At 50.2% G+C, this 20,866-nt stretch overlaps 1 protein-coding gene across 1 annotated transcript; it reads left to right on the top strand.

Annotated features, from left to right (window-relative positions):
• Positions 1–452: 452 nt before the first annotated feature.
• On the top strand, positions 453–19,762 carry LOC120895320 (proline-rich receptor-like protein kinase PERK13). The gene is made up of 4 exons (XM_040298556.1): positions 453–737; positions 13,627–13,813; positions 14,798–14,902; positions 19,078–19,762. Exons 1-4 carry the CDS (start codon positions 729–731, stop codon positions 19,401–19,403), a joined length of 627 nt encoding a protein of 208 aa, XP_040154490.1. The 5' UTR covers positions 453–728; the 3' UTR covers positions 19,404–19,762.
• Positions 19,763–20,866: the final 1,104 nt, after the last annotated feature.

Below are 20,866 nucleotides of genomic sequence, written 5' to 3'. Positions count from 1 at the left end.
CTTACTCTTTTGCAATCCGCTTGCTAAATTCTCCTGGCAAGAAGGTGATTAAATTGTGTTCGCGCATTTCCTGATTTTTCGCATACCCGTTCTCTCGCTCTCGCGCAACAACAAAAAACAAAGCGGCCGCTCACAAAGCTCTCCCACTTGCTGGGGTCTCTCTATTTCTCACCCGAGATCCGAAAGCCACGGCTTCCCCCATCTCGATCACTCACAATGTCGGCCAGAATCGCCACAGCTGAGGGGGCTGACTGAAAGCTCGCGCTCGCTCTCGTCGCTCTCGCGGCAGCTCATCGCGGAACCGAAACCGAACGGGCGGCGGGAGCGTAGATTTGGCGCGTGCTTTGCCAGCCCTGGGGCCTTCCCCCCTTCAACCCGTTTCGTTGCTGAGCGGGTTGGGCGGCCGACGGACGCGGCCCCGCTGGTACTGGTCGAATGTATAAAATCACTTCACGCTGGCTACCGACCGATCATTCCACGCTCAGTGCTTCAGCAGCCAGGATCACACCGTCCTAGTCTTACCCAGCTCCCCCCCCAGCTTGAAAGGTTTGCCTGTGTGAACTCAGATTTCCCGGTGCCTTCCACTCCCCATCCCACCTCGCCAACACGTCACCCGATCGTGTGTACAGCAACTCCAGCAAGTGTCCCGAGAAACGGCCGGAAGAGTGAACTGTGATACCTTCGTGTAGTGATTGCCGCAAGTTTAAACACACAAACCAATCATCAAAATGAATCTAGTAAGTTTTTTTTTTGTCATGCGAACGTTGTAGTTGTTGGCATAGGTAGCGTACTAAGTGTAAAACAGACGTTTGTTTGTCGGCTTGTGAATGGAGTAAAAAGTGTAAAATAGTGAAACTGTTGAACAGTTGGAAGTCGAACGGTTAAGCAGCGGTTTCATTGGTGATATTAGGCCCGTATGCTGCGTCAATTTTCCCTTTGCTCCATTGCTATTGAAGTGTGGGGAGCGATGTGCCCTCTGCTCAACGGTAAACGGTAAAGGCACGGTGCAAAGCAAGCCGGGCAGCGAAGAGTGATAAGCAGCAGCCAAAAGGGGAAGCTGCTTTCAGCAGTTTGTGGCACAAAACCCAATGAACTGAAGCCCATCTTCACCGCAACATAGCCGATAGGCTTGGTTTTATGTTTTTTTGTTTGGTTTTCTTCATACTCTCTATGCTGTATATTGTTTCCTAATTTTGTTTTTTTTTTGGGAGAAACACTCCTCTCCTAATCGCTCATTTTGTCTTTCCTGTGTATTTGTGTGCGTGCGTGCGTGTTTTGTACCAGTGTTTGCGTGATTAGTTGTTGTGTGTACGTGCGTGAGCTCGATGGTTCGATGAAATTGCCCGAAAAACAAACACCAGTCCGGCACGCAGCGAAGCCATCTTCAGCTTTGCCGTGACGTGAGCGCTGCCAAACGCGAGTCTTTTCATCCTTCCGAAACCGCATTGATCGCTGTGTGGCTGTGTGTGCACGATAGCAATAATCACACAAAAAATGGCATAAGAAGAGCAGGGCCCATTAGGGCGGGAAGGCACTCACCTGTTTGGTGCAAAGCTGAAACTGAATCGACGCTTTCAATGAGGGAACGATCGATCGATTAGCGGCCACTTCCGGGGAACAGTTGGCGAGGGCAGACCTCATTCATGCACACCTCCCCCGGATGATCGAACCGATTGCTAGCACCGTACCGCATGCTCGAGGTAACGGAGTGCTTGGCGCCAACAGATTGACCTTAACGCGCCACGTTTCACGGGACGACGTACTCGGGAAATCTCAGCTGCGCGCGGGTCGATTCATTCGCAGCGATCGTACAATCGTTTTCCCAGTCCCAAATTGTGGCGCCGGTTGATTGTGCACCGGAAGCGGGCGTTTCCAACCGATGCCGTTTATTCCCGCTCCCTCAAGACAAAAAGGTTCACGGATAGCGTTAACCCTTTGGCTTATTAAATTCTCCGCCCTCGAAATTGGCTCATTTTCATGGATTTTCATAGATGCAAGCTGCATGAGAAGAGTTGCCGTGCGCCTCCCGGGGATTGCACCTCCCAATTGGTTTGATTTCCTTTTTTCCAAGGTTTCCCATTTTGCGATCGACCCGTCTCGATCGCTGTAAACAATCAACGGCAAACAGGCCGTAAACAACGAAGTTCACTTGAAAGTGCAAGAAAAAAATCATGAAACATGATCAAACACAACAAAAACATGAGCAACAACAACTAGTTGTAAGGTTAGTCTGTTTCACTTGTCTGTTTACGCGCACACCAATTTCACACACACACACCAACATGTGCCCATGGCCCGGAAAGACAGGTTTGGCAGTTGTTTATCATGGGGCTGGGTGGTTGAGCATAATGGAGAACAGAAAGGAACAGAGCGGGTTTGATGAGCCAGTTGGCCATCGATTCGATGTTTGGCGTCGTAGCAGACCCCGAACGGTCTAGCGGGGCCATTTTTGTTCCAAAGCCAAATTTTGCAGGCTGCCACCGTTTTGTACACAATAATGCCGATTTATGGCCATTTAGCAACTCGGCCGAACGCGGCGCTCGTTCCAGTATCTTATTTGATCTTGAGATCGGTGGCAATCGGGGGGTGCCAATTTTGCATTGCAAAACATCATTTTCCAGCCACTGGGCTCATTCTCTCCAGTCCGGCTTCAGTTCTCATGCGCCCCGCCCCCAGAAGCATGGCTTGATTAACTCTGTTTGGCCACCATTGATGCGGGTGACACCAATTCCCGCCGGCCTAATGCAATCTAGCACACTTTTGATCTCGATCACCGTCCCGACACGGTTTCGGTTTCGATCGTACACGGCCGGTTTGGAATTGGGGTTCAAAATTTATTAGAATCCGGTACCATATTTCATGCAGGTGAGGTGACAAAGGGCTCGCTCCGTGAAGTATATCCCACACAGCTCCGAAACGTAGAAAGGGAAATTTTGATTAATAATTTCTAATTAGCATACCGCTTGTGGGCCGCGTGCCGAACGTTTTTTTTCTCTCCTTTGCCTCGACATGACACCGGAAGCATCTGCGTCTTCGGCTTCGGAACCGGCCATTATACGTTTCCCGTTCGATTGATACGATCGCTGCGCGGAGCTTTCGAAAAGGGCAAAGAAATGCTTCCGAATGCCAGCGGAATAACGAGAAGGGTCCGGCAGTAGATACACGCAACGTAGGGAAGTGTCACTTGTAAACGATAATACATCCAGGTGGCGCTGGTTGGTGCGGTGGTACCCAGCATCATATGATGCGGTGCGTAGTGCCTCACACAAAAAAAGAAAATAAAAAACAGGTAAACAGTGCGGCGGCACGCGCTGCGGACTTAATTTTCCCTTTTATTTTCCTGCATCTACTATCACCGGTTCGACGGCAGTAAAGAGCACGTGTAAGGAACCGGTTTGGAGGTGCAAGTGGAGAGAAAAAATACACACACACATACAGACACGATGCATCGGATGACGGAGTCAAGATTTCCCTTTTTCTTCTTGGTACGGCATCGCGCTTAAACCGAGACTGCCCCACGGTTGCACTCGGATGCGAGTTTCCGCGAGGCGCTTCGGCAGCATTTACCCAGCAAGCACCACCGATCCGCGATGGTTTTTGACCTTTGTGGGCCCCTAGGTGGAGGAAGGAAGGGAACAGAACAGGGAGGAAACCGAAATGAAATAAAACGAAAAAAGCAGAAGATGAAGAGAAGAGCAAAAAAACCACGACAAAATCGAGAGTGAGCCGTTAATTGTCATTATGGAATCAGCGAGGCGGACGGTTTTCCGTAGCCTTCGAGTCCGTTTGACCTTCAAGTAACGGAGTGGTGGTGGTGGTGGTGGTCGCGGTCGCGCTTACATTCCGATCGTCGCAAGTTCAAAATGGAGGTCAGGCGGTGTGGTGTTAACGCGTGTGTGTGTGTGTGCTTTCGTGCACAGATACGCACTCGACACACATGACAACCGCTTCGAATCGGCGACGCATCTCCATCGCTGTATCTTTCTTAATTAAGGCACATTAGGCCGGCCGCGGGGCACCCGAAAAACGCGCGCGCGGAAAAACTTTGCCGCTTCACGTTCCGTGGGCCTCTCCTTACAACCTACCCTGCTACCCCCTTTCCCACCCCTCCGGAAGCTGACACCGATCCGATAGGTGATGCGTCATTGACATTGATTTTATTATTAGACGGTCGTGTGCAGCCAAACGAAACAAATCTATTTGAAAAAGTGTGCCTCCCTTTCGGTAGCAATTTTGCCGCCAGCAACTTCACGAAGGGCATCGGGGCCAGACCCTACTGCGGGGTTGATTCGTCACAATTTATGACGCTATGCTTTGCAGCACGAGAGGAAGCGCGCTGCCGCTACTGTTGGGTCAGTAGTACGGAAGCATGACTGCAGCTGAGTAGATTGCAGATGCCAACAAAGCGATCGTAAGATGTGATGGGTTCCGCAGTTAATAGACAGTATGCTACCACTCGTTGCAGGGACGGTCAATAAGATGCAAATAATCGGCAGATAATTGAATAAATCATACACGTTTAAAGGCCAGAGTAAAAGTTGCTTTACTAAACAGCGTGTGTTTAAATTGATAATTTGGGCACCATTTAGATATACAGCGAAGCGTGGCATGCACCCAAAAAAACATCAACCTCCCGGCACTAATGCGTGATAATCGCGTTAAAAACGTGCGGTCCGTACCGATCATTCGAAGCGTGAAGCAGCGCCCAACAATGACGCACCGTTTATGAATGCATACACAAAAGACTTCAACTCGCGGGCACGCGTTTTAAGCGACGAACCTTTGCCTTCACACCCGTACGAATGGGCCCGTAACTTTGGAGCAAACAGTTGCGATGTGGAATCGTGAAGTGCTACCCTTTGCGCCAAACTGCAGGAGGGGGGTTCAAGTGGTCGCACCGAAGAGGCTAATGATTTCCAGTTTTCCCTTTTATCTGGCTAATTATGGGCAGTTTATGGTAAATGAGGATTAGGCCGCGACTGTTGCGGGGTGAACGTGCACACCAGAAAACTGCCATTTTCCCTCCGATGGCAATGGGTGGCTTGCGATCGATGTAAACAGACAGGTGGTGTGGAATGAAACGTGGCGAAGGAAATGACAGTAATTTGATCCAGCACCTACACTCGATCGAAGGGAATCTCATCGACATCGGCAGCGCCAAAGACGCAATCCGCATCAGCTCCATCCGTCCCTGGTCGTTCAGGCTGTGAGCTAACTTCCGCACAAGCACACCATGTGAACGATATTGAAATTGAGCTTACACAGCTTGCTTGCAGCGATTGGACGCGATTGGATGATGTGCTGCATTCTCCCTAAGGCTGTAGGGCGTTCCATTTCGTACGCTTTCCTGTCCGGTTGGCCTTTACGGCGTCGAAGTCGAAGGAGGAAATTGTGTGCCGTCCTCGAAAATGTGAAATTGTTACTTCATATCATGATTTTCTCAACCCCGCCCCAAAGCTGCACATTTTGGGAGCATTTGTTTTGTTCTATTGTGTGTGCTTGGGCTGCCGTGTAGTAATTTGATTATCGTTTGCACGGCGTTTGCGTTGAGTTCATTATCGTGCCGTGCTGCAGACGTCTCATCTTTTTCCAACCACACGCCCTAGCTGGCAATTTGTTTTGCTGCACTGGCGGAAAAACGCGCCCCATATAATCAGCCTCTCCCGAAGCAACAATCGCGCCCAAATTCGGTTCCACCTGCGCTTGGCATGGCTGCACAAATTCGAGCGTTACACGCGGTGGAGTTTCGGTTCGACTTTCGCACGATGAACGCGTATGCGCGTAGCATTTTTATGATTCTTCCCCCCGCCGCAAACTACTGCACTACTCAATTCCGAAAGTACGTGCCCCGACCAAGGCAAGGTTAGTGGCCCGGGTGAAGAAACGAAATGAAATGAGTAAAACAAAAACAAAAACAAAAAACACATGGAAAAACTACGCCCATAAATCTTCGAATGTATTACAACAATGCATTCGTCCGCCGACCCGACAATCGAATCCCGAGAGCAATCCAGCGCATGAAGTGTTACGTCAAAAATTTGCAAGCTGTGTTGCGCATAGTGCTCTGCTCGATTTGATTAACGTGATGGAGGACGCGCGGCACGCGCAAGAATCTGCATGCCCGGGCAAGGAGTGTTCGAAAGCTATCGGTCGCACGCACACACACACACACCTTTTTGGCGGCGTGCGATAGCGATCAGCTGTAAAAGGCAATTAATGCTTGAACACGTTCGTCGCCATCGCCGCAGCCCATTCCCCATTCTGGTGCGCAACCAGAGTGACCGTGCCCCAGTTCGGACGGTGACCATGTCCGGTCCCGCTTGGGAAAGAAGACAGCCCACACAGTGTGTGTGTGTCTGTGTGTGTGTATGCGCACATGATTTCCTGGCCCCGTTTTCCATTTCGATTTCGATTTCAGGCTCGGAATGCCACGCAATGCGGCGCGCTGGCGCGTGTGCGGACGTCCCTATAATTTATAGCGCACGGCATTCTTTGCGTGCCCGTGGCAGGGTTTCCCATCGCGGGCCCTTGTTTCGGATACTTCGGTTGCTTAAAATTCCGTTCCGTTCGATCGATCCGTACGCAACACCCGGGACACAATGTGACCGATTGGACGCGGCCAAAGCAAATCGTCTAATGACGCAACTGGTTTCGGTGTTTGCTGCACTGGCGGGAGTTTGGGCAGGAATGTGTACTTCCTCAATTAGATGCGGCCCGGGTAAACGCATTGGCCATTTTGCGTCCCCTTCCTCCTCTCCTGCCTTTCTCTTGCTGTAACTTGCACTTTGCAGAAAAAAACCATCCCCCCCTTATGGAAGACAATTATTTTCTAACGCAAGCCGTACGAGCAAAATACGCACGCGATCGTTTGCTGTTTATCGCGCTCACAAGGGTTAGTGTGGGTAGGGTGGCACTACTTCCCCCCCTTGGACCAACACCTGGCGGAGGGAGATTTTAATTTGATGCTGTAAATGCAAGCGTGTAACGTGTTGCGAGCTGCATTAATCTGAGCGCCGTTTCCGAGCTGGGCCCGAGCCGTTATAATTAACCGCTCACGCACACACGCACACATCTTTCCGGCTTGTAGCAAGCATCCTTGAACCGGGAAACGCGCAAACACGACACTAAGCCGACGTAAATGTATCTCAAGGGCGGCCAGCAATGGTGCCAGATGCTGCGGCGCGGGACATCTTGCGTCCGAGAACATTTGCATTCCGTGCCCCGACAGCGGAGAACCACATTTGCCGTTCCGGTTACGTTTATTCACCTCTAGGGCACAGCAGAACCTGCTTCTGTGTGATTGAACAGATGGAGATTAATGATTTGTTGGGGAGGGAGGAATAAAAAACAACCAAACAGTTCCACCGTGATCGATCGTGGACCTGTTGCAAGTGACAGATAGTGGAGCAAATGACATGAAACACACACACTCCGCGAAAAGCGAAAGGAGCGGCAAAGGCACAGCAGCATAAGTACAATTTAATCGCCATTATTGCTCTCCCACCACCGCTTTGAGTGTGTTTGTGTGCGTTTTTTTATTGCCGTTGTTGATAAATGATCGTCGAATTGAAGATGGACCCGCGCATCGCTCCATACAGGACCTTGACTTTCGTGAGCGTTTACACGCGCAAGGACGCGAGCGCGAGATCGAGTGGCCGCTCGGGGGGCCTCTCATCACATTCGTTCGTTCGTGCGCGCCAGGAACCGGAGCGGAGCAAGGAGCGGATCATTAAAAGCCTACCTGACCGTGCGCTCCTTCCAAACCTGCACCCCTGCATCCGATTGACGGTGGCAACGTCTGGCCTTCGGCGGTTCGATCCGATCCGAATTGTGGGCCAGAGTGTCGCACTGGACCCGCGCTCGAAGCACTCGGGCCGAATTACGGTTTCGTAATCTTTTGTAACGGAACCAACGGCAAAAACGTACTGCGGGGTGGGTGGGTGTGAACATTGTAGGTGTGTGATACGCGGCGCCGGAGATTTAAATGAAGTTTGAACCACTCCACCGTGCCCGGCCGTCTCTGGCGGCGGTGGCGTCGTCGTACGTGATCGACGGCTGGGCGAAAATTCGTAAATGAAGAAGGCAAACGTTCACGTCAGCTTGTCATTGACCGCTTACGTGTGGAGTGGAAAATCTGCTTGAAGTAACGTCACCCTCCCGCAGCCATCGGCGCTTCGAGCTAGCTGGCTCGAGCTGGCTGACTAGCGGCGGGTTCTACTTATGCCGAACACACACACACACAACTCGAGAGTGGTTTGTGGGTCAAGTTTGCACAGCTGATCGGGGAGGGGCTCTGCAAAAAAAACTGTGTGCCGTTTGCTCCCCCCCTCCCCCCTGCAAAACCCCATTTCACCCTCTTCTCGGCTGGCCAATCAAACCCGGAGTGCCGGAGCCAATTAAAATGCATTACACTCGAAACCGCGGGGCCGCGTGCGCTGGGAAAATGGACCGTCCGTTCGGCCCACAGCCAGTTTGCTTCGGCACACACACACACACACGGCTGGGAAGCGAACTTTGAAGCCGCTTTGCTCGTGTGGCCAATTGGTTTCTGAGGTTTGCAAAATGCGCTGTGACAATTGGCCACTGGAGGCGCCGACCGACCGACCGATCGACCCAGTGCGCGAGTGCTGTGCAAATAATAGCTGCAAAAGACCGCGCTGGGTCTGTCAAGCTGTCACACAGGGTGAGCTTTTGGTGCACGGAAATCACGCCGGCTGACCATGGTCTGGACTGTTGCGGCCGGTTCGGAAAGCGTGTTCCGCGTAAAGTATGGAAAGTGGTTCGCGGCACAGCCGGATTAGTGTCGTCATGTGCCGTCCGCTTCCTTCCAGGAAACGGTCGGTCCGAAACGGTAACAACCGCCTGGCCAGGATCGCCACTTCTCGCTTGGTCGCTTTCGGCGACAAGTGTGTCGTTTTGTCGTTGTGAGCGTTTTTGCATAATTTTCGCACCGAAGCAAATAGCACCCGATTCGTTCGGCTAGTGCTCGGCGCTACCTGAAAATGCGACAAACAAGACATTGATGATCGTAACGAAAGGCACAAAAAAAGAAAAAAAACAGAAGTAACGTAGAATGCGACAAGTTTACGGTTGGCGGCGTTTCTCAATCCACTTTGCGTCCCGATCAAACGGCTCACACACATACATGCTGGCCATGGGATTTTAACAACCGTCCCATCACACATCGTTCGATGGCAGCTCGATTGCCAACTAACGGACTCTATTAACGACACTCGATCGGGGTGCCTTTTTTTTCTTCTTCTCTGTACTTTGCCAAACGACCATTCGGGACGGGGTAGGGCTGTGGAAGGGCAATATATGAGTTATTGCTTTCCGTTGTGACCGGAGGGGGAGATGTCGAGGGAGGGGAACAAGAACAGCTGGTAATAAATAGATCGTAATCGAAGTGTATACATTCAGGCGCTCGAAACAACAGCACACCGCGTGTGACGTAAAGTACAGAGCGCACATAATGAAGCAAAAAACAGGCCAAAGTCAACCGAGTCCGCCTCCAAGTAGCTGTGCGCGCTCTGTAGCAAAAGAATGTCATTAACGTTTGCCGGTATCAAACCCTCCGCCCCTGCGTCTCCGCTCACGGTCGGGTTGTCGGCTCTGATGCACTTGCGGAACCTGCTGCCGCTGCACCAACAACCGTTCCAACCGTCGCGCGGACAACAGAGACCTTGCCCAATGTAGGTCAGTCGGCGGGTATCGGTCACCACCGGAGTGCCCTTCCGTGAGCGCTTCCCAAAAAATTAACCAGCTCATAAGCAACCCGAACCGCGATCTTTGGATTGGCTGCTGCTGATTGCCTTCGAAGTCGACGACTGTCATTCTATGAAAGTGCAGCAACGATCGTGTTTTGTTGTTTCATCTTACCACTTCACCGTGACGCACTTAGTTAACACGGGCTGTTGGCAGGCAGGGAGACGAAGACTTGAGAGGGGAGGAGGGGGAGGAGAAGGAGGAGGGACAATAAAAAAGAGCTTTATTGAAAAATGATGAAATTCCAGCAGAATTGAACAAGATTCCTTCCTCGTGTTAGGTGGGCGGCGGGCGGATCAACATCAACAAGAGGGTGGTGTGACGGGCGAGTTTTTACAAGACCCCAGGCAGGCCTCAAGATGAAATATTATGCAATTGGATCGTGTTGGCCGGTGCCGACCGACGGTCAGTAAGAGGCCAGCACCAGGGGCCGCACACAGTATTGGTTTGCGAGGCGGCACGAGTGAGAGAAAGAGAAGGCACCCGAGATTGAGAAGGCAGGGTAATATTGGTCGGTGGCGATGATCACTTTCATGCTTCATGTTGAAGATGGGATGGAATGGAGGGGAACGCAAGCGGGAATTCTACTGCCACCGATCACGATCGACGCTGTGCTGTACCGGTGTGTTGCTGTAACCTGTCAAAGTGTCAACTTGTGCCCCACAAACTGCCTGCCCTCCCCGTGGCAGCTCGATCACGATTAGAACGAACTCGGTCCCGGGTTTGATGTTGCTGTTGATGATACGGAAATGGGAGACGCAACCAAATGGGAGTTTCGGTATCCTTCCTGCACGCATGTGGGAGCGTATGGTGCGTCCTCGCAGGCGCTAGTGGAGGCAAGCGACGAAACCCCGAGACGGCACACTAATGGCCAACTTCACCGCGTGTGCGCAACACCCGAACTGAATCTGGGTCCGTCTGTCAATTAAGGCTCGGGCTATTGATCATCATCAGATTTCGGTAGTCGTGGTATGTTTGTGTGTGTGTGTGTTTGCAGTGAAGAATTTCGCAACGATTCGAGCGAAACTGACAAACAGGAGGAAAAAGCTCTCCATCCCCCTCCTCTAGTGCGATATTTTGCCTCATGGTAGAATTTATTTCTAGGCCCCCAACTAGCGTTTAATCACATCATTTGTTACGCAAGCGCCAACACGTGGTTTGCTGCCGAGTTTCTGTGCCTCTGTGTGTGTGATACTGCGCATTCACTTTCATGTTTTCGGCGCTTAATGGTTTCGATTGCTCGAGGAGGGCTGGTAGCAATCACACACACACACGCTTCACCTTCATGGTAGCCCTCCAGGTGGAATCCCTTAAAAAGCTGCTACTTATCGCACTTGCCGTCGTCGCCTAGCAGCTGCCGGATGATGGAGGGGCCGAGACAAGACGCTTACCAGCGGCAGCCCTAACCAATTTCTCAATCCCGCCAGGCACTATTATCTGGATGTGAGGTGTTGTTTTCCTCCTCCCTTTATGCACCATTCCCGCTGCTCTGTCTCTGCTTGCTTTTGCCCGGTGTGTAACTGGTGCGCGCCGGAATTATGGCATAACGAGCAGATACCGTCAGGCGAGAGACTCGCGCACACAAAGCAATGGCTATCGGTCGTTCTTGGCACGATTCCGGTGCTGTGCACCGACTAGAATATCTGGTAGGCAAATTAGACCACCCCGCGCTGTAGCCACAAAGGCAAACTAGGTCACCATTTTAGCGCCGCCCTTCTCCCTGCCCGACCAACCCCAAACGAGGAAGGAGCGCACAACTAAAACTAGATCGATCGTGCAGCATTAGAGCTGTGTTTTCTACTCTTTTCTTTGTACGTTACTCACCCAATTCTAGCACACCGAGCTAGTGTAGACACTCGCACGTGCTACATTGTGTCGGAGATCTGGTGCCTCCGCTCTTCGCCCACCCACTAGCCCGCGCAGTCTGCCCGAAGCTGTAGCAGCAATAGACGTAACGGAATGTGAGCACTGGCTCCAGCCTGCAACCGGTGTGGCACGAGTCGCGTTCGTTTGTTTGAAGAGCGTTGTTGTCTTCCCCACTTCCTATCGGACTGCACGGAACCGGACTACTCCGAGGATACCGCCCGTCCACCCCGGGTTTATGTGACTTTCGCTTTCGCTCAACATCCGACAGTCGATAGCTGGTCGGAACTGGTTGCACGCCAATCTAGCGGAGCTCCCGCTTGTCCACACAAAACCGTACTCCAGCTGGACGTACTTGTAACACATCCGTACAGATACAACGGGTACTACCCTGAAGGGGAACCGGCGTCTCAGATCAGCTCGATACGCGCAAGAGAGCGGGAGTTAATGGGCTTTGTGAAAAGAAAGTGAGATCTTCGCGCACACATGAATGAGCCAGCCAAATTGGCCGATCCGTCGGGGATGGAGGCCCAAAAATCCAGTTCACCCAAAACAACGGCCAGGTGGCCAGTTTATGATCCCCAGCCTTCGGCGCGAGCTTCGATCGAACGTGTTTTGTTTCGCGGGGCGTTTTCACTGTTTGCCAATCCGCAAATCGGTTTTCACACATCGCTAACCGGCTGGCTGGGTTTTATGTCATCGCGGAAAGCATCGGCCCCCGGCTCCGCGATACGCAACATACGAAAACCCCCTCAGCACACAAGCGGCCGGAGAGCGATCGATCTGGTACAAAAAGCGTGTGCATTGGTGGACCGGTGGAACGCCAAACGTGAACAAATTGAAAGCCAAAGTTTAACCAACAACAAGTCTTTCCGGGCACGGCGGCGGCGGCAGACAAATCCCATTCAGTAAAGAGCAGCTTAGATGGTAAAAAGAATAGGCAAATCATCGCATGCGTACGGCTCTTCTGTACGCCTGTCGATACGGATCGGTTTCCTCTGAACCGATTCAGAGGGTTGAACCGTATGCTGTTCCGGGAGCTTTTGTGCCCGGATAGCAACAATTAGCAGCGCGTGAAACGGTGTGCATTTGAATGCATATTAATCATCACGCTTGCCTAATGGGTGCCTTTCAGGTGCGCCTCCGTCTCGGAAACGGTGACCATCGAAAAACCCGTCAGCTCAGTCAGCCCTCGTTTTTATTGATCCCCTTTTATTCGATCTCGTGCCATTCGCTAACGATCGAACCGAGAGTACCGATGGGCCCGGCTTAGGGGCACAATAAACGGCTTTTCTTTAATTAAATGAGTTTCATCATACGCAGCGCGCCGATGCGCCACCATCAATCCAACGCGCATAATTAAGCGCATAAATTGGGTGTGCGCGCGATCAAACGAGCGCGATACCGACCACCGGTCGTGGTGGTGAAAATTGCCCAAAAAGAGCCCGTTTATCATCTATTCAATTAGAGCAGTGTTTGGTGCAATGTTCGTTTGTTCTCTTAGGCAAGCGGCTACAACCAAAAAAGCTATCATTTTTCCGCGCTAGCGAGTGATTTATTCTGAATGGACAGTCGGGGTTTCGTTAGCTAACAATTCATTAACAGCTATTCTCGTTCGTTGCTATCGCTCATTGCAATCTTTCGTTCTTACCGTTGCACCGAACAGTGGGGGATTAGATATGTCTAATTTGACCTTATTTTGATAGTGACGTTATCGTTTGGGTATGGCGAAAAGAGCTTGCAACACGTTTCGTTTCTTTTTTTATTTGCTGTGAACCATTCCCAAACGCGAAATGGTCTATAATTGACCCATCATTTGCGGCATCATCTCATCTGCTCGATTATTGTGTGCTGTTTTTTTGTTTGTTTGTTTCTCACCACTTTTCCTATGTACTGTAGCTCTACTTTTGATCATTACGATCGTGATGTTTTGTTTTCCATGATCATTTATCTCACACTCTCTTTTCTTTCTCTTTCTATCTCTCCTCTTCTCCTCAGTTCACCGTGTTCTTCGCCCTCGTCCTGGCAGTGGCCACCGTCGCCGGCCAACGGTTCGGTTTCCCGCACACGTCCCAGTTCGGGCTCGCCTCGCTGACCGGTGACTTCGGTGGACCGAGCGCCTTCGGTGGACAGGATTTGTCAGGTACTTTGAACGCTGGTATCAGAGATCCGCGACAGAACCGAGGTGAGTGGCTTACAATTTCCGGTGTGGGTGGGACGAATGGGGGTTTCGTGGCAAAGGGACGCGATTCGGGCGCGATCTTGACACGCGGGAGAGTCGAGCTCTATTATTACGTCCAGGAGTGTAGCGAAACGAAGGAACGATTGCAGACTTCCCCTTTCTGGGCGAGGGATGGATCACCGATCACCATCACGGCAAGGTTCCCAAACAAGGTTTGACGTAAGCACGCGGGACCAGTAATTTGCATCGCATTCGCGGGAGTGTGATTTACGCGGCTGCCAACAAAACCCAAACCCGCTGACGGTTGTAGTTGTTAGCATAAGTTGAGCTGTCTTCGGTACACCCGGTACACCTAGAATCGGACCCGTAGCATAGTGTGTGACCTTTAGCGAGGGGCGCACAGTTGCAGTTCGTCCCATTCCCGCGCATTTTTTTCCATTCCCTTCCCTACCTTCTATCCATGCCGACCGGTTTTCCCTATCCCCCACCCCCCGGCTAACGACGGGTTTTTTTGTGTGTGTGAGGTTTTGTGTTGTGAATTTGGACAAACTAATCGGAAAAAGGCAGTGAATGGCAGAGAGAAAAGCTGAACCGTACACAGCATCGCGCATTAAATTGCCGTCGGGCGAGCAATGATCGTTATTTGCATTTGACGGCACCGTACAAGGCGCTAAGTATACGGTTAACCGGTACGGTAGTTGACATTTAAGGGTGGCTCGGAGTGTTATTGCCTGTGCAGTAGATTGGACCGGCAGACAGCTGTAGATAGTCGTAGTGGAGCAGTGGTTTGGAGTGAACGGGCGGCCGGGTTGCCCCGTTGGGTGATCCTCCCCATCGGAAAGGAGAGAATTTCTATCTAGTGTTGGGAGATTAGCGTTTGTTTAAGGATTATTTTGGTTGTTTGTTTGTTAGATACGCTGGACTACAGTTTGTGTTGCTTACTACATTCTAATGGATACGTCTTTTCCCTCGTTCCCAATTCCGCAGGACCCGTTGTGTTCCCGCCAGCGCCCGCCGATGCTCCAGTTGAGTCGAGCGGAGTGATTGTTGGTGCTTCCGGATACGGTTTCGTGCCACCGAATACGCCCCAGAGTAAGAACGAATAATAATTTCGAGCGTTGGCACCTTCGTTGGGCAAAACAGCAACACTACTACTACTACTACTACCACACACCCACTAACACATTGGCCCCCACCGCCTCTTTGCCGACCAATAATAGGGGGTTCGTCGCTTAGACGAATAACTGTTTTGTGATATGCTGCTATTACTACTTCTACTACTACTACTACTACTATTACCACAATTACTACCACATCAGCATCGTTCTGCCACTAATAAGCTACCCTTCCTTCCTATGCTAACCTTAAATCTCTGCCGCCGTGATGCTCGCCACGAAAGCGTGTAAGCGAAGCGAGGGAACACACACGCCGTGGCCTGACCCTCAAAAAAGATCGAATGTTTGCCTAACGCAAGCGTCACGAGGAGGGAGGGCAAAAGAAACAATCAAAACAATCCGTGGGACAGCGCACAATGTACATAGGTGCAAAGATAGATAAACCACGCGCACAAGCTGCGTTTTCGATCTAACCCCAAAAAAATACAACAACGGCACATGCCGAAGCTTTCAATTAATTCCAACCCTAATGAGCTAGGAACGCGCTTGGCCGGGAGACCTTCTCGGCCTGATACTAATCGCATGCAGACTGAACCAGCAAGCCCTCCACATCCGTGGAACGAAAGCATTTAGTACCACCCCCCTCCTCCCGGCAGAGATGTGCAATGTGTAAACGTGGGAAGGAATTCTTCTAGTAAATATGCGCCTACTCGTGGCAGCTCTGCGTCACTGGCCACACGACAGGCCAGTTCCGTTTCTCTTCAGATTGCCATCTAACTAAACAGGCGTGCCGGGCGGATAGTTTACACAATGCTACCCGCTCCTGTCCCGCTACCTATTCCGTCGCTTAGTTTGCTGTTAACCTATTTTAACCAACCGCGTGCTGATCCCCGTAGTACCTCCCGCAGCACTAACCACGCGTCTGTGTAGCCGCGTTTCTAACGCTTAGGCGCTGCTGCGCCGCAACGGATCCGTAACGTGATACTCATCCATTGAATCTGCTCCCCCGTCTAGATTACTACTAAGTCGTCCTACGTCCTACGAAGCATCCGCAACCTTCCCCGTCCAACACTATCCATCCTACCACCTCGTTCCCTCCAGCTTCCTTCCAAGCAATCCAAGCACCGTGCTCCAATAGACCTATTCCTCTTGCAACAATGCAACACTGCAAGCGGACCCTACTGGTGGGCACTGATGGGGAAGGTAAAGGGATCTATGATGCGATCTCCCAAACCAAAACCCAAGCCGACCGGAAAACCCATCAGCCGATCGGGTCCACTAGGATGCTTTATATACATATAAGTGTGTGTGTTTGCGAGTAGATTTGGATGTGACTAATGCGAAAACAACTCCCTGTACAAAAAACCAAACCTGCTTCCCGCGTTCAATCCTACCGCCAATGCACCGATTGTCCAACGTGTGTTCTCTTACCATTTTCCAGATGCGTTGTACCGAAATTTGCGATTCTACTAAGTCAGTGAGGGTTTTTGTAGTTTTGTGTGTGTGTGTGGTTTGCGCCCCGAATGATGCGGTGAACTGATCGATATACTTCTGTTGTTAGCTGTACATAGAAGATTTTGTATTCAAAAGTATCTTTCTGCTTTAGACCGTTTACTGCTAGCAAGACGTAGAATAGGGTGTTTACAACTATCCTTCATGAACAAACAAAAACATCGCAGACGGAGTTGGAAAATCATTAAGAAACGCAAAATGCGTCACACATCAGGCAACAGGGTACAGGGTCATCGCGCGAAGTACGCAAAATAGTCCACCAGTCCATCACTACACCGTCCGCGCACTGATCAGGGATAGCGTCTAGCACTGGTTGCTTTTGTTGGTTAGGGATTAGTTTTAGATCGCATAGAAGAGTGCATAGGAATGAATTTGATGCCATATCAAATTTGTTGTTCAAACAAAACCCGGAAAGTCGCCGTTGCGTAGCCGGAAAGGCTCAAAGTTTGTGTCCGTGGGAGTACTATTCCGATCAGTTTTTCCACACTGTCACACTGTCAGATGGAAAAGCTCATTGTTGGTATCTTACTTCCCCGATTCAAACGATGAGTGGAGCTACGCATCGGACATTTTACGCTAGTGTTACAGTTAATGCAATGCGCGTTCAAAATCGTTATTAGCTGCTGGTTCCTTCATGATCAGGATCCTCCGATATAGGATAGCAACGCTAGGAGATCAACCCTAACACAGACAGTTAAATGATTCACTACCACACCCCACGGTGGAATAAAATCCGCCGGACAGTATTTATTAGTAGAGGTTACCGCAACACCAACACCCCTGCCGGTGCTGCCACCAACAGCAACAGCCGCCCGAAGCCACACAACCGATTCCCCCAAAAATGTACAGAACCAACCCAACCCTCCACCACCAAACCAGTATCAAACGGGCAATCCTTCAACAGAAACCACTCCCACACGCGGAAACGAACCAAACCAACCCCGGTCCGTTGAACATATTGTACAAAGAGCAAACACGAGCAAGCACGTCTAACGCACGCGGCGCCAGTTACTTAGCAACAGAGCAACACAGCTGTAACCTGTATAGCCCTCCTAAAATACTATCCTTCATCCCTTTCCCCCCTCCTTCTCCTTTTTGTACAAAATGCAATCCTTTAAGTGTGTCTGCTAGGCTAAATGAATGTGTGTGTGTGTGTGTGTGTTGAGCGAATGTGTGTGAGAGCGAGCATTAGAATGTCCGCGAAACAGGTGCGTCCGAGCGCCGGTGTGAGCGAGTGGGATTGAAGTTTCCGTAACACCTGATGGTTTCCCCCATTTTCTGTACGATACTTTACACATAGCAATTAATTGGTAACTTAATAAATTATTGTATAAATGACATTTAAGTGTTACGGGTTTGACATGTTTAATTGGGTTTCGGGGTTTTGGGGGGGGGGGGGGCGTTTGCCGATGTTGAAATGGGGGACCCGGCGATACGAGTGAACAGGGGACAGGGACATCGGTTTTATCCCGCACGGTTTCTTCTAATCGAAATTCCATCTCAACCGACTGACCACCTTCGCTAATTTAACCTGCACCTCCCTCTCCTGTGTAAATATGATCTCTAACTCGTTCTGGCAAAGGGGAAGTCGGGCTCTGCCGGTTTGTTTCCATCCACCGTTTGCTACAACCCGAGCCCACAACATTCGCACTGCATTTACCGTGTGTTCCCGGACAGTGTTTTCGGTTTTAATGGAGCAGCCCCCTAGCAACAGCACTCACCAGCGTCACATTCATATGCGTTTGCCCAAGGTCACAAGCGGTCGCAATTTTTCGCTCGTCCACCTCGTCCCTCCGGTTCCCCGGGTTTCCCCGTTCACTTCCTGCATGTTTAGGGGAGCCGCCAACCGAAGCCTCTCATATGTTCGCCGTGGGGAATGGTGGGCATCGGCGTATGCGGTAATGGGTATTTATATTTTAAAACCGTAACACGCCGCCGCAGCTCTTTCGCAATCGCGTGCTGCCAACCGACCGCGAGCTTTGAGGGGGGGGGGGGCTGATTGGTGGTTTTCCTTCCTTTTTGTCCACTCGCGCCACTCGGCGAAGGTGTGCCGCCGCCGCCACAGTAAAACCCGCACACAAAACCCTGCTAGCTTCCTCGTCGTCGCAAGAACGCGCTAATCTTTGGGTAAGATCGCCTTCCTCTTCTGGCGCGTGGCCATCGGTCGCGCTCGATTGTTGCAGTCGCGCACTGCCACCGCTGTGGCAGCTATGCTCTGTGGCGATTGACTTTTTAGTGTCACAGCACAGAGCCGCTGCAAAGTGTCGTTAATAACTGTGATCCTCCCCCGGATGGCGACCCCCGGACCCGTTTCGTTGGTATGCCCCCCGCACGGTATGCTGATTGATTGAGCGACTGTTTGTTGTGTAATGGCAAGCTTCTCCCACTATCCTCCTCCGACCCCGTCCCCCCTTTACTGGCTGTCTGTCTCCATTGCATACCGATGCTGACCACACGCTGACATTGTGTGCAGGTGGCGCAAACATACTGTACATATTGAGGGTGCGAACTAACTCGAGCAACTTGAACTTGTACAGACACGACTTACATCACACGTGCGAATGGCAGATGGAAGGAGGCCGGGCCGCCCCGATCATGATGACGCTTACGACCACCCACTCTGACTGACCTCGTTTACAGAATTCAGGAAAAAGGCCCCGCCATACCGATATCCGCCAGCGCCCTGGAAGCTGCCCGTTCCGGCCGCCGCCTCCACCGGCACCTCGCAGCGGCCCAAGAAGCCCGGCATCGTCAAGCTAACGCCGACCGTTCCGATCGGGGGCTACAAGAAGCCGACGCCGCCCAAGTGGTTCCGGTTCTACAAGGGACCGGGTACGGCGCCCGTACGGAAACCTCCGCCCGTGCCCCCGCCAGCACCGCACGGCCTAGGGTACGGTGGGTCGAGTGTGTTTGTCGGCCGCCCGAAAGCGGTTGCCACAAGCGTTAGCTACGCGACGCGACACTAGGCGGCGGACGATGCGGCACTGAGGACACGATGGATGCAATGTACCAAGGACGCGTTGCGGGGCGACCTCGAGAACGATGTACATACGAGCGCAGGAGCAGCTGTTGGCTGGCAGTGAAGTGTTCGCCATTTTACCATTAGAGCAGTAGTTAGTTTGTAGTGACGATCGAAAACGACAACAGATGGACGGATCACTTTATGTTTCCGCTCTGAATTAACCAATGAATATTTAGCAGTGTTGTGTAATACGGTATAGAAGAGTACAAAATAAAGCAATGTTCTTGATATAAAGGTAATCGCTAGTGTATTTATTTCTTATTTTCCAATCATTTCCTTGAACATGTCACAATATAACAGACTCTGATTATAAGGCAATCATTTTTAAAAATTTAATCCAATTGGCTAGCATTTGAAGTGTATATGAATTTCAGCAATGCAATTAAACATTTTTAAATTCCTGTGCAAAACATGTGTTTTCATTTTTACTGTTCTATGCCGTTTCTTCATGTATCATAAGTTGCTCGTGTAAAAAGAATAAAGTCAAATCCTTAAACATTTTTTAAAATCTGAAAAAAAAAATTCTGATCGTTGGTCCAAACATTTAATGAAGATTTTTTTTGTTGCATAGCGTATAAGTTCTTGACTTGCTAAATTTGATGATAATACTTGATATAACTCTATTCTTTGGTTCTATAGCACATTGTTTCCTTTCTTCAATCGTAGGTTTCACGCTTTGTTAACTTGTCAGATATCAATGTTTAAACAAAAATAATAAAAAATCATAAAATCGTCATAGATACAAATCTAGAAGCCTAGAAAACTGTTTCATAATAATAACCTTTGTAACACTATTTATTAGTGGCAATGAATTTCGTGTATAGTTTTGTTTAAGTGTATAATGTTTGAATGAATGTTTCGTGAACAAAAGCGTGTGTTACTTACTCAATAATAAGGTATCCTCTTTCAATTTCCTCTTCATTGTTGGCGCTACCCTGTGAGGATGGTCCTATGCAGCTTTTATAGGCATATTTTAAAATTTATTTTAATATTCATTCCTTGCAGCAGGGAAATGCTTTGTTTTGGATTCGAACCTCGGCCATATTTGTATTACATAACAATTTAGGTCTTCTATCTCCCAATGTTCGATTTGATATTTACATTATTTACCCCCAGAGAGTATGCAATGCCCACACCATATAAACTATAAGTTATGCAATTCGCAGTACAAGCTGTGCGTCTATCTTGCAACTGTTTGCTCTCTGTCACTCAGCAGTGAGGCAGGGTTTCTAGCCAAACTTAAGTTACAAAAAAAAACTCAGAAAGACAATCGTAGAAATACCATAACTCTGTCCTATTTTAACTAGATTTCCACATTTATATCATAACCCATTCTTCATAAAACACAGCATATCGAAAAATGTACTATATTCTTGCAGAAAAGGCATCCGTCTAGAACGGCAGCTG

This window comes from Anopheles arabiensis, chromosome 2 (genome assembly GCF_016920715.1).
Source record: "Anopheles arabiensis isolate DONGOLA chromosome 2, AaraD3, whole genome shotgun sequence".
In the NCBI taxonomy this organism is placed as follows: Eukaryota; Metazoa; Arthropoda; class Insecta; order Diptera; family Culicidae; genus Anopheles; species Anopheles arabiensis.
This window is presented reverse-complemented; position numbering and strand designations above follow the sequence as displayed.

Bases quoted from the DNA above. Each gene is read 5' to 3' on its own strand.
- LOC120895320 (XM_040298556.1), top strand. The intron at 13,814-14,797 runs GTGAGTGGCTTA...CCAATTCCGCAG, and splicing joins AGATCCGCGACAGAACCGAG to GACCCGTTGTGTTCCCGCCA. The intron at 14,903-19,077 runs GTAAGAACGAAT...CCTCGTTTACAG, and splicing joins GCCACCGAATACGCCCCAGA to AATTCAGGAAAAAGGCCCCG.